Source organism: Mus musculus, chromosome 8 (genome assembly GCF_000001635.26).
Source record: "Mus musculus strain C57BL/6J chromosome 8, GRCm38.p6 C57BL/6J".
Lineage (NCBI taxonomy): Eukaryota > Metazoa > Chordata > Mammalia > Rodentia > Muridae > Mus > Mus musculus.
The window spans coordinates 61086696-61112802 of NC_000074.6; the positions used below are offsets into that span (position 1 = coordinate 61086696).

Here is a 26107-nt window from a genome sequence, read left to right on the forward strand (position 1 = left end):
GTAGGATTTATCTAGGACTCTGTCATGGATCAATTTATATTGAGGACTCTGTTTCTAAGGATTCCCAATATACATAGTCAATCAATTTCAGACCCAGAGTGTTTGAGAAACAAAGTCATGTTACTGCTGTGTATCACACAGGCCTGTCTGTAATGATGGCATCTATAGTACTGAGTGATATTTCTTGTTGTTAAACCATATAACTATGTAAATGGTACATAATGCTATAGTTATGCGGTATGTCATTCTGTTATATCTTGTAACTAATCTAGAAATTCCGATTATATGAAGGATATACATAGGTTATAGGCATTACTCATTTTAAATATGAGAATGAGCACCTGTGGGTTTTGGCAAGGTAGTGGAGAGTTCTTAGAACCAGTTTAGGAGTAGGGGACATAGGTTAAAATGACTTCCACTTTAAAGCAGTTTACTAACAGGCTGGTAAGATGACTCAGTGGAGAAATTTGCTTGTCACAATGCCTGACAATCTGAGATTGATGCACATAGTAAAGAGAATGACTCCTACAAGTTTTCTTCTGACATCCATGTGCATGCAGTTGTAGCAGCAGCAAGCAGCCACTCATGTTTGTGCCTGTGCTAAATAATTGCAGTAAAAAAATCAATGGAAAGCAATAACTGAAAACAATGTGGCAAACAGTTTTATACCCTAAACTTTATGATTAGCAATTTTTTAAGAATTATATCTCTTTAGCACTTAAAGTAACTCTAGGAACAAAGTCCCAACTATTTGAAATTTTGTAACAAGGTAAATGATATTCACTGTAATTACATTTAATATGTTATTTTCTCACCTTCTACTTCTGAGCCTCTGTATACCATACAGATAATAAACAAACAAATGTGAATAAGTGTAAGTTTAAACTTGTAAGTATCTAAAATGTGAAGACTATTTGGGACTGGGAGAAATGGCTCAGAGTTTGGAGTGCCTGCTTGGCCTTCATGGTCCTGAAAGCCATCTACTGAGCCCAACAAGTCAGCAACCTTGGTTCCCTTCCCTAGCTACTGCCTGTAACTTGGATTTCATGAGATTCGTTAGGTTTTTTTTCATGCTGCAGAGGTTATTGATTACTACAAAGATTTCTTAGAGCTTTGTGCAGAGTATTAAGCTTTTCCTGCTCACTCTTCAGTGCTTCATATAAGAATCTTTGTTGCCCCAGTAGGTTTTGTCTCTTTCTGATAATAACTTTGCATGTGCCGCATTGTTCACAGCAACTTTAGATACCATTGTGTGATTTCCTTCCTGGTACCCAGTCTCACATCTCAAGTAGCTGTTCATCTCTCTGACTGCTTTCCTGGGTAAAATCCTCCTTGTCTTGTTTATGTGTATTACTTTCATCTGACCACTGTTCTCTTATGTTTTCTAAATACTATAAAATTTGAGATAATCCATGTGACTAAATGGCTTTTATTACTCTGTGATATTTTTAGAAACTGCTTACTTAAAACTTTGAAGATTATTTAGTCACACTGAGTCACAGGCTTCATAACAACTAATCTTTTCCTTTTCATATGTTTTTAAATATTAAGTTGTTTAGAATGTCTTCATTGTGCTAATCAGAAGTAACATCTACATTATTAATGACACAGATAAGTAAGAGTCTATTCTTGATTCTTTCTAACCTCTTTCCTTAGAGCGAAAAAAAACAAGTTGTCAATTATGTCTAATCCTATGGCTTTGGTGTGTGTGTGTGTGTGTGTGTGTGTGTGTGTGTGTGTGTGTGTGTGTATAACGTAAAGATGGTTTCAGAATAACACAGGTTATCCTGAATTACTTTTATCTACCAAAAGATTCCTTGGGACTGAGAATTTAGCTCTGTTAGTAGAACACTTGCATGAGACAACTTCAGTCCCCAGAATCATTTCTTCTTAAGGTATATTTATTTTATATGTATTGGTGTTTTGCCTGTATGTATCTCTGTGCACAACATGCATGCCTGATGTCCGCAGAGGCCGAAAGGGTGTTAGATCTTTTAGAACTGGCATTACAGATAGTTGTGACTACTGGGAAATTATACCTGGTTCCTCGGCAAAAGCAGCCAGTGTTCTTTACTGGGCTTTCTCTCTAGCCCCAGAAACTCTTTGTATTTTGGTTATTTTTTTGTTTTTGTTTTGTTTTGTTTTTTTAAGAAACAAAAAAAAAGTGCAAAAATAGAGACCCTTTTTCTAACTCTAGTAAACAAAGTATATGGATTCTCTTTTCACATTTTTTTAAAAAAAGATTTGTTTGTTTGTTTGTTTCCTATATGTATGTACAGTTTTACTGTCTTCAGACACACCAGAAGAGGGCATTGAATGCTTGTTACAGATGGTTGTGAGCCACCATGTGGTTGCTGGGGATAGAACTCAGGGCATCTGGAAGAACAGTCAGTGCTCTTAACCACTGAGCCATCTCTCCAGCCCTCTGTTCACATCTTTTGTTGACTTTAAATTACCAAAAATTAGATGCTGAAGAGGACAAAGAGATAATTGTTAGCTGTAATCCACAAATGTGGCACATAATTGAGAACTGACCCTTATTAATCTTATTAACTGATTGATAATCTTTAAATGTTTATTATTACTGATAATGAAAGAAGTTGTGTTAACATTTTACAGGAATGAGAAAAGTTCACAGAGGTCAGTTAAATGAAACGTTAAAAGAAACAAAATTATCAACTGTTTTACCATAAAGTTTTAAATGGTTTTAACTCTTACTCTTTAACCGTCTTGTGTTTAAAGGATGGAAGTTTAACTGATACCCAGGAAGAAGAAATGGAAAAGAGTAACAGTGCTATTTCAGTAAGTACAGTTTTCAAAACTTCTGTCAGGCATTTGATTTAATAATATGCTTACTAACATGTAACTGTTTCAGAGTAAGCGAGAAATCCTGCGTAGGCTAAATGAAAATCTTAAAGCTCAAGAGGATGAAAAGGAAAAGCAGCATCACTCAGGTTCTTGTGAGACCGTTGGTCACAAAGATGAGAGAGAGTATGAGACAGAAAATGCCATTTCCTCTGATCGCAAGAAGTGGGAGATGGGAGGTCAGCTTGTGATTCCTCTCGATGCAGTGACACTGGATACATCCTTCTCTGCAACCGAAAGTATGTATGAGTATGTTAATGTCATGGCTTGGTTTATCACTCACATAAACTCATATCTTGGCCATCCAAAGAAATCAACATGTAGATGGCTTGAAAGAGGTAGAATTATGGGCATCCCATGAGGATGGGCATGAAGTATCTTCTAGTAAAATATAAAGAGTAAAATATAAAGAGCATTAAAAAAGTTTGGTCTTTGCAGTGGCAAAGATTTTTATATGAGTATAATCAGAGAAGAGAGAACTAAATTAAATTTAAACTAAATTTAAATGTATTTAAATTTGTTTTGAACCCTTTATACCATGTTAAATTGTTACTGGTTTTTTGTTCTTATTGGAGTGAAGGGGGTGCTTAGTGGGGAGACAAGATGTCTCACTATGTATCTAGGACTGTCCTTGAACTCACAGTCTTCTTTTCTCTGTCTTCCAAGTGCTTAAATTACAGACACATATTGCCCAGCTCCCCAGCTCTTCATTTTGTGAGATATACTTAAATGTATATCAGGCTAGACTTGAACTTATAATCCTCTTGCCTCTGCCTCTGAATGCTGAGTACATTCTACTTTGCCCAACTCTAGCAGTAATGTCTAATAAAAATGAGCAATAAAAGCTCTGAAAGTCCTCTTAGACATTTAGGAGGAGTTTCGTGATTTATGTAGCAAGAATTCCCAAGCACCCAACTGTGTTCTTATTCTTACATTATTCTAGGCACTGGAAATACATTAAAAAAAAAAAGACACATATGGTCTCTTCACAATCTAAGTAAACAAGTGTGACTATGAAGAAAACTTGTTTTAACTGATTTCAATAACTATTTTTGTCAAATTCTTTTCAGTTGTACAGAAGCCCAATAATTCTTTATGCTGTATGCCAACTACTCATAAGCTGTAGAAACATGATGATAGCTAAGGATAGTCCCTCTTAAGGAGGGTAGGATAGGAATAGAAAGGGTGCAAGCAAAAGGAAATTGTTGTTGATAAATAACACACTAATAACAATGGGCTACTCTGAGAATACTTACAGTGGCAGAAATGAGTCTTTGGAAGTCAAGCAAGTGGTTTCTTTAAGCACTTGGTGAAAGTAGTAGTTAGCTAAGCCAAAGCCCAGCCAAGGGTTTAGGCAGAGAGTAAGCAGAACTCAGGGGTAGGAAATTTTATCTCACCATGTCTCACTATGTATTCCTGCCTTTGAGCTCGTGATTGTCCTGCCTGTCCTCCAAGTGCTGGAACGACAGGTGTGCACCACTATCCCTAGCTCCCAGACCTGTGAAGCTTAGGAAACTTGATATAATTCAACATGAATGGCTAAAATTCAAATTTTATGACAAGAAAATTAAACAAGGAGCCTTGGGAGGGCTCTATGGATCCTTATCATAAAGAGTTTCTTCTGACTTAAGCAAATATTATAGACTTATTAGCATGGAAGGGAGACTTTAAATTTTGGTCTTCTGAGCCGGGCGTGGTGGCGCACGCCTTTAATCCCAGCACTCGGGAGGCAGAGGCAGGCGTATTTCTGAGTTTGAGGCCAGCCTGGTCTACAGAGTGAGTTCCAGGACAGCCAGGGCTACACAGAAAAACCCTGTCTCGAAAAACCAAAAAAAAAAAAAAAATTGTGGTTAATGTAGACACTCACAACTGGTCAAAGTGCAGAGAATAAATGGAACTGAAGTGCTTAGCCATAAGTGGAATATCTATAAAACATATACACACACACACACACACACACACACACACACACACACTCTCTTTCTCTCTCTCTCTCTCTCTCTCTCTCTCTCTCTCTCTCTCTCTCACAGACACACACGCACACACACACACACACACACACGCACGCACACGCACACAATGACATATGGTGAGGGAGAGATGGCTAGAGAGCACACAGGCATGCAGGAACTGTCATGGAAGAGGGCTGGAAAGATGTAAGACCTGAGGTTGAGGATGACTGGATCATAACAGCATCTTCTGGGCGTGGCAGGAGCACTGCACTCATAAATTTATAGTGCTGTGGTTGTCTGTAGGAGATCAAGCCAGTCAACATTCTATCTTGAAGAGGAAAGCAGTTTTGGGTTTCTATCCTAACTATAGAGAGCTTGTGGCTTCTGGGTGAGGGAAGAGTTGGAGGTTTTTAAAGCCTATTATCTCTGTCATCCTCCACTGAATGGTCATGTTCCCAGGAGTGTGCGGATAACACAAATTTGACTCAGTAGGTTTTTTGGGGGTTTGGGGGGTTTTGTTTTGTTTTAAGGACATGAAATGAAGTGGGAAGAGAGGTGTGTTTGAGTGGCCCCTTTACTCTTTGAGCCATATATTTTGTATTTTTCTTTTCTTATTTTTCTGTGCTTGATGCTCATAAGAGTGAATCATGGGACAAAGTCTAAACTAGGATTTTTTTGAACTTCTTTTTCAATGCAATTAATCTAAATCTCTTTACCTTAGCTTTAGACATACTCTTCAGCCAAGGGTAAAAAGCAGCCACATTCTTCACTAAAATTACAGATGAATTACAGGCAGCGTACTCAAATTCTTCTCAGAAACCACTTTAGCTAGGCCCCCAGAGTTCAAATCACCATCAGCACCAATGTCTTCTATATTCCTATTAGGATGGCCTATAAGCCCCACTTAAAATATTTCACTGCTTTCCAAATCTAACATCTTGGGGTCTCTAAGGTAATTTTAACTTTATAGTTTCTTGTTTCAATGTCTGGGACCCACACATGATCTTCTGGGCTCCTCCAAAGGGCTTGGGTCACTTCTCCAGCTCTGCTCTCTGTAGCACTCTAAGCTCAGGTTGATCTACTCCACTGCAACTTCTGTTCTTGGTGATCATCCCATGGTACTGGCATCTCCAATACACTGGGGTCTTCCACTGCAACTAGGCTTCACCAATAGCCTCTCATAGGCTCTCTTTATGGTACCAAGCCTCAACTTTGCATCATTACCCCTTCAGTGCTGGGCTGTCAGCTGCAACTGATGCTGTACCTTCACCAAGTGGCTTTTCCTGGCCTTCCACAGTGCCAAGCCTCAGATGCTCTCCATGACCCCTTCATGCCTTCAAAACCAGTACAATCACTGCTAATTTGTTAGTTCCAGCTAACCAGCATCAATTATTTCAGTAACCCCTTCTGTTCTTGACTCTAAAGCCAGAGCCACGTGGCCAAAGCTGCTGAATTCTGATGCTTTCTTAGACTGGAACATACCACCCTTGTTCTATTACATCATCACTAGCTGTCTTAGTCAGGGTTTCTGCACAAACATCATGACCAAGAAGCAAGTTGGGGAGGAAAGGGTTTATTCGGCTTACACTTCCATACTGCTGTTCATCACCAAAGGAAGTCAGGACTGGAACTCAAGCAGGTCAGGGAGCAGGAGCTGGTGCAGAAGCCATGGAGGGATGTTCTTTATTGGCTTGCCTCACCTGGCTTGCTCAGCCTGCTCTCTTATAGAACCCAAGACTGCCAGCCCAGAGATGGTCCCACCCACAAGAGGCCTTTCCCCCTTGCTCACTAATTGAGAAAATGCCTTACAGTTAGATCCCATGGAGGTATTTACTCAACTGAAGCTCCTTTCTCTTTGATAACTCCAGCTCTGTCAAGTTGACACTAGCTATCTGTTTTTATCCTCCTTCCTAAGCAACTACCTAAGCTTGGCTGTCCTGGAACTTGCTCTGTAGTCTGACTTTGAACTCAGAGCTCTGCATGTCTCTGTCTCCTGTGCATGTATATGTTTATATGTGTGTATATATGTATATATGTGTATGTGTGTTTATATATACATGAACATGTTTGTAAACATTTCTACCTTTATTTTGCATTATTTATATCCAATTTTTATTATTTGCATTGTTCTTGACTTTATTTTTAAGTGTAAGTACTTCATTTTAAAATTCTCTTTATTTATGTTGGTGTAATATTTATTCCATTGTGTTATCATACATAAATTCCTAGAATTTTATAATAAAACATTTCAAATTTGTAGCAAAATTTAAATAATGTTACAGTGTGTGTTGTAAACCATCCATTTATATATGCCATTAGTGCCTTACTGTACCTTGTCAATATCTAAGCTCTATTTGTCAGTCTTATGTTTAACATAACTCAGAGTAAACTACAGATGTTAGTATTCTGTTCTGTAAGGGTTTCACAGCATGTAGTCATCATCAGAATTCACATCAGATGTTTTCTCCTTTTCTGTTATTGTACGGATAATGGTACGCACACACTGTGATTGTACAGTGTGGACCTATATACTGCACAACGCTAACTGCTAGTAATACATAGAGCATTGCCATCACCCCAAATTGTCACAGCTCTTCCTCAGTCCTTCTTTTGTCTACCTGAGGCTATTTTGTCTGAGATTCTCCCATCTTAGATTATCTATTCTCATTCTAGAATGAGGGTTGTAAGTCAACCCTCTAAGTTTTTTGTTCTTTTCTTTCTGGCTTCTTTGACTTATCATAATCCTTTGTGAGAGGCATCTGTGTTATGACTTTTAATAATTTCTTTCTTTTAAAGAATTCTTTGTTGGTATAATCATTTTCACTGACATGATCACTTCATAATCATGTTAGGTTACTATATCTGTCCCTCTCCTCTGCTCAGTCTATTTAGGCATTTATAGTGAATGTGGGTTTGCCTTTTTTAATCCACTCAGAACACCTAAATAGTATTTTTATACTATTTACAATCTGTACAATTTAAATATACCACCTTGCTTATTTTCTCTGATCACCCATATGTTTTTTTCTTCTATTTCCTCTTGCTTTCTTAGCTACACTTCATTAGTCTGCTAGCTCAGAACGATTTGGAGTTAACAGTATATATTTTTATGGAATGTTTTTTCAAACGACTTCAGTGCTTAGCCTGTAGTGGATCATAACAATCTTGTACTGACTCCTTTCCTGCCTTTGTGCTGTTATTGTTATGGGTGAGGCGATTACTCTGCTTGTACTTATGCTATGAAGTTCATGATCTTTTCTAGCCATTAGTTCTCTAGGGAGACTTAAGCAGTAAGTGACAAGGGCCTATGTGTCTACTTTGTATTTGCCATTTCCAGTGCTCTTCATCTTTGGTGAAGAGGAGCTAAGAGTTGCAGTGCTGTAATCTCACTAATTTAGTTCTCCCAACTTGTATATGTCTGTAAATGTTTACCATGCCTGCCTTTAGCAAATATTTTTTCATGAACTATGGAATTCTAGCCTAATGGGTTTTTTTTTCTTTCCTGTTCTGAAAACACTGTTCCACTATTTAGTTTATCTTGTGAAGCCATCGATAACTGTCAGTTTTAGCCATCCTCTGTGTGCAATGTATGGCTGTCCTTGCTCCTCTGTGTGCAGTGTATGGCTGTCCTTGCTCCTCTGTGTGCAATGTATGGCTGTCCTTGCTCCTCTGTGTGCAGTGTATGACTATCCTTGCTCTTGCTCCTCTGTGTGCAGTGTATGGCTGTCCTTGCTCCTCTGTGTGCAGTGTATGGCTGTCCTCTTCCTCTGTGTGCAATGTATGGCTGTCCTTGCTCCTCTGTGTGCAGTGTATGACTATCCTTGCTCTTGCTCCTCTGTGTGCAATGTATGGCTGTCCTTGCTCCTCTGTGTGCAGTGTATGGCTGTCCTCTTCCTCTGTGTGCAGTGTATGGCTGTCCTTGCTCCTCTGTGTGCAGTGTATGGCTGTCCTCTTCCTCTGTGTGCAGTGTATGGCTGTCCTTGCTCCTCTGTGTGCAGTGTATGGCTGTCCTCTTCCTCTGTGTGCAGTGTATGGCTGTCCTTGCTCCTCTGTGTGCAGTGTATGGCTGTCCTTGCTCCTCTGTGTGCAGTGTATGGCTGTCCTCTTCCTCTGTGTGCAGTGTATGGCTGTCCTCTTCCTCTGTGTGCAGTGTATGGCTGTCCTCTTCCTCTGTGTGCAGTGTATGGCTGTCCTTGCTCCTCTGTGTGCATTGTATGGCTGTCCTCTTGCAACTTCTCATTCTCCTAAAGGCCTAGTGCCAGGGAGTTTGGTGGTGATACCTTGTCATCACATCCATCCTATTGGTTGGCTTGTGTTTCTTGGGTTTGTGGGTCATAGCTGTTACCATTTTAGGAAAACTCTTGGATGTCACTTTCCCAGTGTTTTGTTTGTTTGTTTGAGGTTTTTTTGTTTTGTTTTGTTGGTTTTGGTTTTCCCTCCTATAAGTCTAATAACATTTCTCCTTCCTTCCTTTTCTTCTTTTGGTGATGGGGTCAATCCCAGGGCCTCTGCATGCTATGCAGGTACTCTACAGTTGAACTATGTACTGGGCCAACTTTCCTTCCTTGTCACTCCCATGGCCAGTATTCTTTAGTTTGTTGAACCAGTAGAATTCAGCTGTGATAATCACTATAGATGTCCTTCTCCTGTAAGTAGTGTCATCATTTCTGTCATTTGGACATTGGTTTTCATTGGTTGATCATACTATTCTTAATTATTTTGTTTAGGAGCAAAACACTAAATTTTGTTATGGCATTTATATATTTTTTTTATATTTGTCATTATTCTTGACCTTTGTACTGGAATAGAGTTAAGTTAGTTATGAATATCTTGATCCTTGTAGGTCTTCCTAAGCTCTGTTAAGTGGGATCAGGCAGTGTTTAGTCTATGGCTAATCCTTCCCGTCTACTGAGTCAACAACCTTTCTAAACAATCTGCCTAATGGCTCGGCTCGTTGGTGAATTGTAAGTCTTGCTGTTCTCACTGATGGATAGGATGTATTCCTGGCTCTTCATAAACTCCAAGACTTACTCCTCCCATCCCTTTGGGTGGGCTTCTCTCAAGACAACAGTGATTCCCTTGCACCTGATGCACAAGTCAATGTTCAGCTAATGGCATGCATCAGCTTTGTGAAATCTGTTTTCTCTGATGGGCACTAGCCTCTCTATCTTCCTTAGACTTCAAGATCTGTCCTTTCAATGCAGACTGACCACCAACCCTGCCTGCTTTGAACTCCCCTTGCTTTAAAGAGACTGATTTGTTTTTTTAAAATGGGTATTCAGTTTTTTCAGTTTCATTTGTTCCAGAAATTTTCTTTTCTGTTGGCATTACTTGGCACTCTTCATCACATACCAAATAACTTTCAGTTTTTAGTTTTATTCCTATGTTTCATCCAGTTTTAACCACTTAAATTATAAATTTATTATAGGCAGGCAGTGGTGGCGCATGCCTTTAATCCCAGCACTTGGGAGGCAGAGGCAGGTGGATTTCTAAGTTCGAGGCCAGCCTGGTCTACAAAGTAAGTTCCAGGACAGCCAGAGCTACATAGAGAAACCCTGTCTCGAAAAAAGAAAAATTATTATAAAGAACTTGTGAATAAAAAAATCATATATCAGGATTAGCCAGACCCAGAGTCTTTTATACATCTCAGCAAACTTTTATGCTGTAAGAATAGCCATTCTAATGCTGTGACACTTCATATTGACTTTTACACTTCAGTTATGTTTGTATATACTTATACACACACACACACAGTTAAAACTAGAAAAACAATTCAGTTTGTATCTTCTTTCGTGATTCATGTGTCTTTTACCTTAGCTATACTTTTGAAAATTAGGTCCCTCGTGTTAGTCATGTCAGAAGTACGAACCAATAATTTCTTGCTGATTTGCGTTTCTTATTATATCTTGGAGTCTGTTTGCTGTTCCTCTTTATGCTACATACTAAATCCTAATAAAGTATCTTTCAGATGGTATCTTAGTCAAGGTACAATAGAGGAACATAACCTATAGAGTGAATCTATATTACAAGAGGGCTTATTAGATTGGCTTACACGACACAGTTTGGGTCTTCCAAAAATGTCCGTCTCACACCTGAAAGGCTAAGAATCCAGTAGCTGCTCACTCTGTGAGGTTGATGCTTCATCATTCCTAGTCTGGGACTAAAGGCCTGAAGGATTACGGAGCACACTGGTCCAAAGAAGCTAGGTTCTGCAATCAGGGAAGGAATAAAGCAAAGATAGAAGCAGCAGCAACAGAATAGATGAGCTTGCCAGTGAGAGTGAAGGCAAGCAGGCAAAAAGCGAAGCTTCAGAGACTTGGTCTGCCACCAGAAGGTGCTGTCCACAGTGAGGACCTATCTTCCCACTTCACATAACCTGATCAAGGAAATCTCTTACAGGTGCTCCCCTTAATCTGCCCTTTGGCTGATTCTAGGTCCAGTTTTGGTGACAACCAAAATTAATCATAAGTAGCCTTTAAAAAAATCTCTCCTTGTGTGGGCTATAATTATAAATGTATATCCTGTAATATAATATATATTACTCTTTAAGTATATATATTTGGGTTTTAAATTTTTATTTTATTTATTTTTTGCTTTGCTAAATTTTATTTAAATTAATTATCCAGAATTATTATTATTGTAAAAAGGAAATGTTAGTTATCTGCTTATGATATATAACCTAAAGTAAGGGAGATTTTCTTAGACTATTTTCTTCCTTTTAGCCCATATGTATATTTACCTTATAATTTATTTTTATATTAGCTTTTAGCCTGAAGCACTTGGCTGGATAATAGGAATTAAATTACTAAACAATGAATTACTCTATTTTTGAGGATTATTTTCTTATATTTCTTTCCTCACAGAACATACTGTGGGAGAGGTTATTAAATTAGATTCTAATGGCTCTCCAAGAAAAGTCTGGGGGAAAAACCCTACAGATTCTGTGCTGAAGATACTTGGAGAAGCTGAATTACAGCTACAGACAGAACTACTAGAAAACACATCTTTTAAAAGTGGTAAGCTTAAGTACCAATATTATTAAAAATTAATGTGTTAAGATGTCTTCATTTTATTGTGTGGAATTATTTTCCGTTCTGGGTGGTGGTTGTTATAAAGGAATCTTGAGTTATGACTTAGACCTGAGTGAAATCTAAATGAGGAAACTAAATGAAGGAAACCTGGATGAGGGAGCTGGAAAAATGCACGCATGTCTTCCATGAGGGAAAATGTTGGAATAATTTAAGATTCCTGGTGTATCTTTAAAAGAGACTAAGGAATTAAATTGAGTAAAAGAAATGTGTGGTAAGTTTGTGTATCATTATTCTTGGACTGGGAAGAATAGCTGTCATGAGACAATAGGAGGACATTCTGGACCCATGAATTTTAGGTGTTTGAGTGTCACAGCAGCACTTAAGGAAGAGCAGCTGTGTGATGCCTGTTCACAGGTAGGGAATGAATGGAACTGAATCCAGACATGGACAGGGTCTGGACATGTGTGTTTCCTTTTGCATTCTCTTTTCTCTGTTGTTCCTTGATGTTTAGGACAAAACTCATATCTAAAGCATGTGAAAATTTGACTTAGGACATGGGGATATTGACATGTTCTATAGTGGTCAGCGAGATTCTGAGAAATAGACTGAAAAGAGCCTGCCGCATATGTTACAAAAGGGCAAAAGAAGGTTGTTCATTCTTGCCAAAGGTGAATATCATAGCCATAAGAAACAGCCCTGAAGGTTAGAAATGGGGATTCTGAAAGTTGGGACTTTGGAGAGGCCATAATTTACAAGGTCTCTAAAGCATAGCTTAAGACTAAGACAGTGAGGTTGAGAACTGAGAGGTCTGCATATTGGCAGGATTACTTATTGTGTATATAAAATCATCTACCTATGACAGAATTGCTTTTAGGGAGCAGGTACAGCGGCTACTAAAATGTTCAGCAGTCACACAGGAATGCTGAGAGCAGATAGCTGCAGGCAGCTGTTGTACAATAAACCAGTTCTTTCCTGGAAACAGCCAAAGTGTACAGAATTTATAACAAATTAGAAGTATTAGTTGCTATTATGAAAAAAAAAAGGTGGTTAATACTTTTTAAAGTTTGATTCTAATACAGGTATTTTACCCAAAAAGAAAAAGAAAATGAAAACTGTGTTAAACATCCTAGAGGTCGTTATGGAATCAAATTTGGCTGTACATTATCTTAACTTGTTTTTAGTTATTAGTGTATAATAGAGCTTTACTAGTAACTACTTGTTGCAACAATCAGAGTTGGGGTGTTTTATGTTTGTCTGTGTGTTGCTCTAAATGTCATTGCAAGTAAACTCAAGACCTTTTGAGAGCAGTAGACTTTTCATTCTTTTGCTTCTGCAGAGGTTTATGCTGAAGAGGAGAACTACAAACCCTTACTTACTGAAGAAGAGAATCTGCAGTGCATTTCAAAAGAAATAAATCCATCAGCTACTGTTGATTCTACTGAAACGAAAAGTCCAAAGTTTACTGAGGTGTCTCCACAAATGTCAGAAGGAAATGTGGAAGGTATATTATAATGATTTTAATTAGCTAAGTTGCATTTGATACTGAAAGTTTTTCTTTTTTATCATCAAAATTTGTGTATATGTTTAAGTAATTACCTCGAATTAGGCTCACTATTTTTATACTTTTAGCAACTGTGGCTTTTTTTTTCTTCCTGTTTTTGATTTTTTTTAATTTATTTTTTTAATTAGGTATTTTCTTCATTTACATTTCAAATGCTATCCCAAAAGGCCCCCAGACACTCCCCTGCCACTCCCCTGCCCACCCACTCCCACTTCTTGGACCTGGAATTCACCCGTACTGAGGCATATAAAGTTTGCAAGACCCAGGAGCCTCTCTTCCCAATGATGGCCGACTAGGCCATCTTCTAATACATATGCAGCTAGAGGCATGAGCTCCGGGGTACTGGTTAGTTCATATTGTTGTTCCACCTATAGGGTTGCAGACCCCTTTAGCTCCTTGGGTGCTTTCTCTAGCTCCTCCATTGGGGGCCCTGTGTTCCATCCAATAGTTGACTGTGAGCATCCACTTCAGTGTTTGCCAAGCCCCAGCGTAGCCCCACAAGAGACAGCTATATCAGGGTCCTTTCAGCAAAATCTTGCTGGTGTATGCAGTGGTGTCAGCGTTTGGAGGCTGATTATGGGATGGATCCCCGGGTATAGCTGTCTCTAGATGGTCCATCCTTTCGTCTCAGCTCCAAACTTTGTCTCTGTAACTCCTTCCACGGGTGTTTTGTTCCCAGTTCTAAGAAGGGGCAAAGTGTCCACACTTTGGTCTTCCTTCTTCTTGAGTTTCATGTGTTTTGCAAATTGTATCTTGTATCTTGGGTATTAGCCCAAAAACTTAGAATACCCAAGATACAAGATACAATTTGCAAAACGCTGTTTTTGATTTTTACGACCAAGAGTTTTCAAGGGTTGTTATATGGGCCAGGCTGGTCTTCCAGAATACAGAGTCCTGCTGTCACTGCTGTTGTTCTAGAATTCAGGCATGTGTGGCCTTCCACACTAAGAACAGGCCCTCTTATCGCAGTATTTTATGAATCAGGGACTGAGTCAAGTCTTGACTTATGAGTTTTCTAATACACTGTGTCTTTGCCTAAGAGATCAGTAAGACTGCCTGATGGCTTTTCCACCATCTTGGAAGGTACACTTCAGAGGCTTAGTAACGTAGGTCTCTCTCCCTCCTGCTTTGAGAGCCATGTGGATGCTAGGAATTAAACCTTGGTCCTCTAGAAAACAACCAGTGCTCTTAATTGCTGAGCATTTCTCCAGCCCCTGTTTTTCCCATCTTCTGTGCTTCCCTCTGTGATGACTTTAGTCATCTTTTGAGTCTGAGATGGGGGAATCAGAAGTCCCCTCTGAAAAAGAAAAGTTCTAATGAATCTACAGCCATCTCGGATGCTATAGTAAAAGCCACTTACGTTTCTGTTTGTTTGTTTGCTACTTATTTCTTTAAAGCTAACAAGGGAATTAGCATCTCTGTTGGTCATAGTTGTCACAAACCCACAAAGTCAACCCACTGTAGGAAGCCAGGCCTGCCCTTCAAAGGGAAGAGTGCTAAAGAATCTGTAGCCATTTTTAACCATTTCTGCCCAGTAACTAAAAATTACTACATTCCTTCTACACACAAATTGATCTTTTAGTCTCAGAAAATTGCCATGGGTTCTTCTAAGCTAGATGAACTTCTCTTCTAATGCCCCTGACCTCCAGATACCAACCAGAAGCTGCCAGTTTTCTTAACCATCCAGTCATGAATTGGAGTAGCATCACCTCCATTGTGTTTCATTTGTGAAGGTAAAACAGTACCTTCTGCAAAACAAGACTGTCAGAGACTGTTTCATGCAACCATCTTTAGTTCATCATAGTATAAGAGCTAGAAGCATGGTAGTAGTGGATGTTCCAGAATAATGTCTGTGCTCCTCAAAAGATGTATATGTTGAAATCTAATTCCCTGTGTATTTGGAGGTAATTAAGTTTGAATTAAAGTAGAGCCTCATGAATGGCATTAGTATCCTTCTAACAAGAGGCCAGAGAGCCAGCCTTTGTCATGCTAGAAATACAGGAAGAAAAAGGCTGTCAGTATACCTAGAAGAAAGCATCTTTCTCCAGAACTTACTGTGCTGGTATCCTGATACTAGATTCTCTGACCTGTGGAGCTAAGTGAAATTAATTTCTATTTAAGCCACCCATTCTGATATTTTATTATAGTAGCTTAAACAAGACAGCATATTGTGTCCTTCTTAAACATTAAGAATAAAACTTTTAAGAAATGAAATCAACTAACAGGATAAGTATGCAGTAATGAAGGCTGTATAGCCTAGATTGGGGCTGGCAAGCTTAACATTCCCTGCAAAGAGCTGTGGAGTACATATTTTACGCTTTGTGAAGAGTGTAGTCACAAATTGAGTTTACAGAATAAAGTAAGTTAGTTGGTTTTAATATGGCTAAAGATTAGTGGGGGTATTGGACTGTGGACCTGCCCCTTTAGGAAGCTGATCACTCCACAGTCCAGCCCCACAGCCTGAAGAGATCAGGCTTTGCTCCCTGCAGTTCTTTGTCTGGGAGCCATCTGTGCTGTGGTTTTACCACCCCTAATTCATAGAGCTATACTAAATGTGGCTCCTCAGTGCTGTCAGGGGGCTACGTTGAACTAAGTCATGTGATGCAGAGTGTCATGTCAGCTCTGGAAGGATATAGAAGTCAGATCCTTCCCTTTGTTCAGGGGACTTCTCTAGAGTTGCCCCCATCTGTCATCCTGTCTATGGCAGCTGTCTGTCTCTTATTTTAAGCTGTACCTCTTAATAAAACTGCTTTCTAGGTTCTACAGGGAAAGCTGTCCTCCATCAGACCTTCTTCTTTACATTGTCTAGTAGAAGGTGCTATCCTTCTTAATGCTTTCCTGTGTCAAAGTCTGATCATAGCTCCCATTATCTTGAGGTCTTTTCTCTTAATAAAATTCATCCCTGAAGGAAAAGTTGTGTCAGCTCCTTTCTGGAAACAACCAAACCATTTGCCACTACCTCTTTTTCTCTATTTGACAAGAACAGAATTACATACTAAAACAAGAAATAGGTTCTTTTCCCTCAGTGCTTACTGTATATGAATGACCAAAAACATTCATGTGAGCCACAGATAAAAATTATTAGAATTTGTATGTCTCTTGTCTTTCACAATGGGTCAAGAAAAGTCATTAGAAATTTAAATGTAAGCAATAAAAGTATGTCTCAATTCTAGAAAAGTGAGCATGGTATTGAATGAAGTAACAGTATAAGCTCTCAGACAGGAAAAAGAGAAGTATCATGGGGCTGAACAAAGGCTTGGCAAGTAAGCACTAATCACGAGGACCAGAGTTTGGATCCCAGCACAGCTGGCATCCTGCAAACCCCAATGATGTCAGCTCTGAGGGATCTAGCTCTCTTCTAGCCTCTGTATGCATTCACACATCCTTGTACATATGCATACACCCATGTAGACATATACATACACATATGTGTACATATGTGCATACATACATATGTGGAATACTTTTTAAAGACTGCCAGAATAACAGGGATAGTTCCCTAGCTATTAATTATTTGAGGATATAAATGAAAATAGATTTTCCATAGTCCACTTTTTTTCTAGGCCATTGTAAAAGTCCAGGTAATCATATTGTGTGTGTGTGTGTGTGTGTGTGTATTTGTTGGAAAATAGATTTTAAAGGTTACAGTTTCCTTCCTAATCATTAATATCACAGTCTATTTCTCCAAACTGTAACAACAGGTATCTTTACTTTTTAGTTTTGATGCCTTTAAGCTTATTTACATATTACTATAATTTTAATAAGGCATACATTTTATATAATAATGAGTATTGTACACAGTAATCAAGTATTTGTGTTATACCAAAAAGATGAAAGGACTAGTCTTTTCATTTCAGAAGTGACTACTCTACAGGACTAACACAGAAATCTTAAAACTGGTTTGTATATAATTAGCATTAGTTAAGCAAATTATAGTGATAACTTAATTAAAGTTTATTCAGTCCATTTTCGAAGAAACTTTCCTCTGACATCTGATTTTCTTTGAAGAACCTGATGATTTGGAAACAGAAGTTCTACAAGAGCCAAGTAGCACACACACAGATGGGAGTTTGCCACCTGTTCTTAATGATGTGTGGACTAGAGAGAAGGAAGCAGCTAAGGAAACTGAGTAAGTTGTCTTTCTCTATACTTTTCAAAGCTCAGTCCCTTTAGAAAGCTCTTCAATAAGTAATGCTGCATGAACTAATATTCTAGTTTAATAACTTCATATTGTAGCACCATATAATCTGATTTCATAATAGTTATTCACATGGGTCAGAAATCACAAAGTACATGACAATAAACAGTAAATGTCTTACCAGCCTGCATTTCCTTTCATCTAAATTCTGATATTTCTCTGCAGATAACTTATAGTATGTATAAACAAAGGTCTTCAGCCCATTCCAAATATAGTTGCTAGTATAATAATAGTCAATGCTTTCCACCTTTTCAGCTTTAAAAAGTTTATTTGTGTGTCTGTGCAAGTGTGTGCTCACATGTGTGTGCACAGGTACTATGGAGTCAAGGAGGCACATTAGATCCCTTGGAGCTGAAGCTTATGTGTTCATGAGTTTTCCCATAATTATGCTAGGATCCAAACCCTAGTCCTCATGAAGGAGTAGCAAGTTCTCTTAACTACTGAGCCATCTCTCCATCCTCACCTTGCTTGTTTTTTTAAAAAGTCAGTAGTCTGGGGACCAGGGGAGATAGGTTAAGAGGGCTTGCAGCTTTTGCAGAAGACCTAGGTTTGGTTCCCAGCACAGACATGGCAGTTCATAGGCTCCTGGAACTCTAGTTTTAGCATAACTGATGCCCTCTTCTGTCCTTGTGCACTTGTGGTGCACATACATACACTCATGTATGTACACAAACACATACATGCATGCACACACACATAAATACACATGCATATAAAATATATATTTTTAGAAGTTCATAGTCTAGGAAGTTTTCTCTCATTAATATATGAATATATATGTGTATATATATATTCCATATTCTACTACATGGATGTAAGGATGACTCAATAAGTCCACTACTTCATCACTACTTACTGATGCTATATATTGTGATGCTTCAACAAGTAATAATTTATATAAAGTGTTTTTGCAAAAGTAGATGTGTTTGGTTTAGAAACATAGAGGTATAATTTTAAGTGAATTGCATTTGTAATTTAGTCATTCCTCAAATGAAGATTCTACCGCTATTGACATTCAAAATGAATGAATGATTGGTGACTAGTGATTGGTGAGTTTCATTTTGCTCAAAGTAGAAAATACATTGTGCTTACAAGAGAAAGTATTATATAAAAATGAGAAAATACTTGGACAAGGAAGCAGGGGATACTAGTAGATGTGGGTTTCATTTTCTTTATATGAGGAAGTTTTATTTCTAATAAACTGTGGTATTTTTTTTTAATTTTGTTTGGTTCACCTGTCTATGGAAGGTTGGAAGATAAGGTTGCTGTGCAGCAGAGTGAAGTTTGTGAAGATAGAATTCCAGGGAACGTGGACCAATCCTGTAAGGATCAGAGAGGTAAATTCATCATAATTTTCTTTTAAATGAAAATAGGCCTAGAGAACAAGAATCTGCATTAGCCAGCCCAGAATTGTAAGTTAAGCTGGTAACTTTTTGGTAAGTTATATTGCTCAAAATGAAAAGAATTACTGCTAAAATAAAACTAATATACTAAGGGCAGTGAATACATTGGTTTCTTTTAAAAATACTATTGGTTAAAATATAAGATAATATAAATAATTTTCCACTCTGCATAAAGAAAATAAACTGAAAAATGATTGTCTAAACTGAATTTTTATATTTCTTTGAATTTCTATATTTTAAAACTCCCAATGGAGGAGCTAGAGAAAGTACCCAAGGAGCTAAAGGGATCTGCAACCCTATAGGTGGAACAACATTATGAACTAACCAGTACCCCGGAGCTCTTGTCTCTAGCTGCATATGTATCAAAAGATGGCCTAGTCGGCCATCACTGGAAAGAGAGGCCCATTGGACACGCAAACTTTATATGCCCCAGTACAGGGGAACGCCAGGGCTAAAAAGGGGGAGTGGGTGGGTAGGGGAGTGGGGGTGGGTGGGTATGGGGGACTTTTGGTATAGCATTGGAAATGTAAATGAGCTAAATACCTAATAAAAAATGGAAAAGAAAAAAAAACTACAAGCAAATAAATAAATAAATAAATAAATAAATAAAACTTGCAACTTAATGAAAGCATCTATTAAATCCTGAAATTAAAATACTATATTTCCTTAGAGATTATTTATATGGTAATATTCAGTATACTTCCATGTATACTTTGATTCCGTTTTCCTGGTATGAGGTTGTTTTGGGATGGAATTCACTTTTTAATTAAAAAATATTTTATGTGCCTGAGAAGTTTGCGTTTGTATACACAATTGTGTATTGCACATGTAGTCTTGCTACCCATGAAGGCCAGAAGAGCATGTCAGATCTCATTGAGCTCAAATAAAGATGTTTTTGAGCTGTTATATGGGTCCTGAGAGCCAAACCCAGGTCCCTGTAAGAACAACAAGTGCTTGTAACCACTAAGCCATCTCTCTCTCCAGCCCTTTGGATGGAGTTCATGTTAAATAGTATATAAAACTTGTTGATATTTAGAATTTAAATGCTCTTTTGTAGACTTAGTGTATAAACTCTTCTGTATTCCACAGATCCTGCAGTAGACGATTCTCCGCAGTCTGGCTGTGATGTAGAGAAGTCAGTACAGCCAGAATCGATTTTCCAGAAAGTGGTTCATTCTAAGGACTTGAACTTAGTTCAGGCAGTTCATTGCTCACCAGAAGAACCAATTCCAATTCGATCTCACTCTGATTCTCCACCAAAAACTAAGAGCAAGAATTCCTTACTGATTGGACTTTCAACTGGTCTGTTTGATGCAAACAATCCAAAGGCAAGTGTGGTCTCAGATAGATAATGCTCTCTCTGCAGTGATAGCACTGCTTGATTGCCAGTGTTGGGCTTTAATTGAGCCAAACAAGTTCAAACACACACACAAAAGCAACAATAATCCCCTATTTTTTTTGGCTAGGGTTCTTTTTAGTTACTAGCAAATAGCTATGGAGCCATGCTTGCTCTCTCAATGACTATCCTATTTGGAGATATACTCCATATATTGTTTATGTAGCTATTTTTATTGTATATGTTACAGTATTATAAATATTGTTCTGATGTGAACAAAAAATAACAGCCATTAAATATCTTCTCATAGTATCTTGAATGACCAAATACTCCATTAAGTTGCTATATCATTATTACTACTTCCTTTAATTTTGAGATTATAATTACATTATTTTTCCCTTCCCCTTCCTCCCTCCAAACCCTCCCATATGCCCCTCCTTGCTGTCTTTCAAATTCACGGCCTCTGTTTTCATTAGTTGTTACATGTATATATGTATATATTCCTTAATATAATCTGTTTAGTCTATATGTTAATTGTTTATGTTTTAGGGCTGATCATTTAGTATTGAATCACCAATTGTTCTGCACTTCCTTACTGAAGATCAGTATTACTCTCAGTATTTCTTTATTGCCTGTAGTCCTTTATATAGGGTTAAGGCCTTGTGGGCTTTCCCCATCTACTTTGGCATATCAATTTTTGTTAGCTTTGTTTAGCTCATGTTTAGCTAGTCCTGTTAGTAACACTTTATAGTTGTAGCTTCTGACATCATTAGTGGAAGATACTATCTTACAGCAAACTCTCTGATCCTCTGGCTCTTACACTTTTTCTATTCCCTCTTCCCCAATGTTCTGTGAGCATTATTAGCTATGGGAGTTGTTTTGTATCCATTGGGACATAGCTCCACAACTCTGCATTTTGGTTGGTTGTAGTTTTCTGTGTTGATCTCTGTCTGTTGCAGAGAAAAGCTTCCTTGGTGAAAGGTAAGGACTACATTTATACTTTGTGAGTATAAGGACAAATATTTAGAATATAGTTAGGAATTATCCTGGCTTAGTAAAGTGAAGATTATAGGTTCTTTTCCAGAATTCATGACTTCACTAGCCATGGGTAGTTGGATAGTTTTCCATTACGAGTTATGATTTCTTTCTCGTTGAGTAGGTCTTAAATCCAACTAGAAAGCTGTTGGTTACTGCCAGGTTATGTGTGCCACTGCACTCTTAAGGTTATAGTGCCTATATATTGGTCAGTGCAGTTCATAGACATCACAGCTGGGTATCACTGTTAGGTTTTGTTTGTTTGTTTTAACTTGGGAAGCTTGCAGGATACCTTCTAGTACCATGAAAACTACTCATCAGAGAATAGGCCTTCAGGCCACTTCCAGATCAGGGGCCTCTGGGAACTGTATCTGAAGTGCATAGTTTCTTTAGCAATAGGGACTTTCCACCTCAGGGACAACCAAGGACTGTAAGTCTGTAGTATTTGGGGAGTCAGTCTATGGGAGAACTCTGCATGATGTTGAGATTTTTGTTGGACTATCTTCGTATCACATTTTTAACAATACATTTCTATCATTGAGCCTCTGCCTTTGTTTATTCTATAATTATTTCTATAAAATAAATTTCTATAGGTGATACTTAAAATTCATAATTCATTTTATTTCTCTTTAATAGTTTTGGGGCTATGGAAATTGTTCACTTAATAAAGTGCTTCATGTGTAAGCTTAAACCTGGGTTTGAACCCCCAGCACCCATGTAAAACCAGGCAGGGCAGTACCCACCTGAAATCCCAGTGCTGCAAAGGCAGAGCAGGAAGGTCCCTGGGGCTTGCTGTCCAGCCAGTCTATCAAATTGGTGAGTTCCAGGTCAGTGAAAGACCATGTCTCAAAAAATGAAGTAGAGAGAAGCTTCTAAGAAAGAAAGCTAATGTAGACCTCTGGTCTACACACTCATTCCACATGCACATGAATTAAATTTGAAAAACAAAATGATGTAGTTTGAAACACATTTAAAAATTAAGTCATTCTGGCAGTTCAATTATGTATAGGAGGAAATTGATAAAAATATTTGATCTCACAAATATAAACACATAAAAATATGAAAATAGTCTTTGTGCTGTCAGTTCCTCATTGAAGAATGAAGAATATTGATTCCTTTGTATGCTACATAGCATTACTATCATAATTTACTTAAAATTAACTCTTCAATGAGAAATTAATAGTATTTTTTTAATTTGTATTTATATCTGTGAGATTCAATATTTTTATCTATTTGCTCCTATATGTAATTGAATTGCCAGAATTCTTTAATGTTTAACTATATTTTAAAATACATCATTTGAGGTATTTAGTTATATGCGTCTTCAACTTAGAAATGTTAAATTTTATTGTTTACTTTAAATGGCAGACACTAGAAGATGTAAATTACCAAAACAAATTTACAGTCTTCAGCGTTAAATACAAAGGCAAACAAGCACTATCAGATAATTTATGTACTTTCGTTGTATGTGCATGTGAAGGCCAGTGGTCAAACTCTGGCATTGCTCTTTAAGCAACAGTTAAGCTAGGCTGGCAAACAAAGGCCAGGAATCCTGTCTCTGCCTCCCCAGCACTGGGGTTACAAATACCCATCACTTGTCCCAAGATTTTTACATGAGTGCTGGGGATGAAACTCCAGACCAGCTGAACCATCTCCCTAGCTCCCCATGTGTTTTCTATAGACCTGTCCTTAGCCCAGGCTTCTGAATGTATTCCTGTCTAGTAGGCTAAAATTCAAATTGTGTAATGCTTTTGAGTATTGATTTCCTCTTAAAACCTTAGTTGAGCTACAAGACTCCTATTGAAATACTCACTCTGGAAGTATATACAGAAGGTTTTACCCGTACTATAGACCTCAGGTAGATTTGGTGCAAAGAGGCAAGAGGAAAACACAAAACAGCATAGTAATCCATGGCCATCTGAGACAAGAATGAAAGTTGTCCTGCCTATTCTGAGATCAGGAAGCCATTACTGGGCCTGTGTAGTAAACAGGCAGATTTGTAGTAGTAGTCAAAACTTCATAACTGAGATAAATTTGGATGTAGCCCATTGAACTAAAATGGAGTAATTTAACTTCTTACAAAGGTTTTTGCTGCTAAATCAGGCTTGTTTTTTTGTATTTTGATTTTTGTGTTATTGTTGAGGTAACTTCCTTGTGTCTGTTTTCAAACAGTTTTCTTGAGAGCTCAGACTTTCTCCTCATTCCCTTCCAAGGGCTCTGCCCCATTGCTTTTGTGTTCCAATTTCAGTCCTCTTCCTCTATGGCGGCTCATTTCTGCCATGTTCTAAGAAATGTCATGGAAAGAAGCAAGCCTGGGTTGACCACGCAACCCTGTTTACTCACCGCCTGTGTCTGCTCTTTCTCATGTCTAAACGGCTACCTAGGCTGCAGTCTACACATGCATCCACTTCCTGCGACACTGTGTAGATGTTGGCCATCCTTCTCTAACACTGCATGTCAAGGTCAGCAGTTGGGAGGACAATGCCACCCCGAACCCTTTTCTCTCCTCCTTGACACTGCTTCTCTCAGCAGTTATGTCTACACTTCACTTGCATCATGCTTTCCAAGTTTCTCTCTGAACTGACTAATGACTCTGCAGCGGCTCCTGTGCTACACACCTCCCCACCCTCAAGTGCATTCTTAAGCTTCACGTGAAGTGTCCTCTAAATGTCAGTCAAATCACGGAAGTTGATCCTTGTGTCCAAACTCCTATAGCTTTCCTGACTCTTTTTGTATACTTGAGCTGTCAATTGCTGAGGTTGACATTTTTATCTATACTTGTACTATTTCTTCTCTCAATTGTATCAGTTTTTATCCTCTGCATTGTAGAGTTCTGTTGAGTGAATAAACATATAGTGTTATTTTGTCTTCTGGATGAACTGATATGGCACTGTTATGACATGTTCTTTGATAGTGTTATATAAGACTTCAAAGCTTTGCCACTTTTCTTTGTACTTGTTTATTAAGTACTGAGAAAGAATGGTGAAAATGTCATTTAGTTGCATTTAAATTAAGAGTTCTTATGGCTTCTTGAACCCACTCCTTTATCAGTATGAAGTGAATCTTGTGATCTCTAGACATCATCTGATCTGAAGTGTACATTGTCTGCTTCTGATAGTCATCCCAACTTTCTTATGTTTAACCTCTATACTGTGTATAAATGTTTACATCCTTGACTACTTTCATTTTATGTTTAAAGTGGATTTCTCATGATTAGCAAGAGTCCAGTTTTGCTTTTCTTAAAAAATCTTTGTGCATGTTTGCGTGTGTGCATGCAGGCTTGTGAATACACAAATGGAGGCCAAAAGATACCTACAGGTATTGGTTGTCATCTTCCACCTTGAGACAAGGTGTCTTCTTGTTGGCCACTGTAGTATGCCAGGCGGGATGGCTGGCCTCAAGGCTTCAAGGAAGCCTTCTATCCCATCCCACAGGGAGCTGCAGATGTGTACGGCCATACTGGCTTGACGTGAGTTCTGGAAATCCAGACTCAAGATTCTTCCCATTTGAACAGCAAGCACTTAACCAATTTGGCCAAGAGGAGCCATCTCCTCTGCTAGGACTTACATTGTTTCTGACATGTTTCACTGTCATGAAAAGCACTTTATTAATAAAACATCTTTAAATGCCATATGCTATAGATATCTGAAGATTTCAAAGACCATCTATCTATGTATAGTATATCTGAATTGTTTGTTTCTAACTATTTACTATGCATTTAATCTAGGAAACATATTTCTGTAATTAAACTAGTATCTAACATCTAACATGACTGTAAATTTGATTGACTATTAAATCGCTCTTTTTTTTTTTTTTTTTTTGGCCTTGGCTCTGCTTTTTTGACCTTGGAGCACCCTTTGGATATAGTTTTAAAAAATAAGCTATATATACACAGTGAGAACTGGGTCCAGACTGGTGCACCATATCTCCAGAAAAATCCCAACCAAAGAATATTTAAACAAAACATCAGAAGGGAAACCATGAGGCAGCATGGTGCTGAGCTGATGTGTGGCCAGTTGGCAAGGGTAGCCATGGTCAGTGATGGAGCAGCCAGGCCACGCCTCCTTCTCATAAGTCCCAACACATTGCCTTGGGTGAGTCAGAATGACTTTCCCGTCGCTTAGCTCCCTTGTAAGCATACTCTCCTGCCTGTTCTACTTCTGCACATGGACAACTTTGCCTCTGCCCAGTGTTAGGACTGACTTAACCTTCCTGTCATCTGCCGTTACCTCTTCAAAATCTACCCCCAGATGAAAACTGATCTCTGTGCTCTTGAAGGTACTATGTATCTTTATGGTGATAGTATCCCCACTCTTCTCAATGACTGTGGTAGGCTTGGTCATGCTTGCCACCTGCCTGGTGGCAAAGCCCACACCAAGTGACTTCATGTAGTCATCAAAATTCTTGCTGTCCACTAGCTTCCAGTGCTGACGAAGGTGTCCACCATGGTGCGATGAGAGAGGAGGTGTGCAGGCACTGAGAACTAAATTGCACTTCTTTTTATTTTATTTTTTTGTTTTTGTTTTTGGAGACAGGGTTTCTCTGTGTAGCCCTGGCTGTCCTGGAACTCACTCTATAGACCAGGCTGGCCTCGAACTCAGAAATTCTCCGCCTCTGCCTCCCAAGTGCTGGGATTAAAGGTGGGTTCACCACTGCCCAGCTAAATTGCATTTCTTAATTATCCTAAATAGTTGGTAATAGCAACTTTCAAAAGGACTGGAAATTC

General features: G+C 38.4%; 1 protein-coding gene across 8 annotated transcripts in view; it reads left to right on the forward strand.

The window, feature by feature from the left end:
- Nucleotides 1-26107, forward strand: part of Nek1 (NIMA (never in mitosis gene a)-related expressed kinase 1) — a 138193-nt gene that overhangs the window by 93539 nt on the left and 18547 nt on the right. For all 8 annotated transcript variants that reach the window (XM_030243338.1, XM_030243339.1, XM_030243340.1 and 5 more), the window contains 7 exons: nt 2743-2802; nt 2876-3104; nt 11681-11833; nt 13185-13349; nt 17418-17538; nt 18856-18944; nt 20100-20338. In XM_030243338.1, coding sequence (XP_030099198.1) covers nt 2743-2802; nt 2876-3104; nt 11681-11833; nt 13185-13349; nt 17418-17538; nt 18856-18944; nt 20100-20338 — 1056 coding nt within the window. The remainder of the gene's footprint in view (nt 1-2742; nt 2803-2875; nt 3105-11680; nt 11834-13184; nt 13350-17417; nt 17539-18855; nt 18945-20099; nt 20339-26107) is intronic.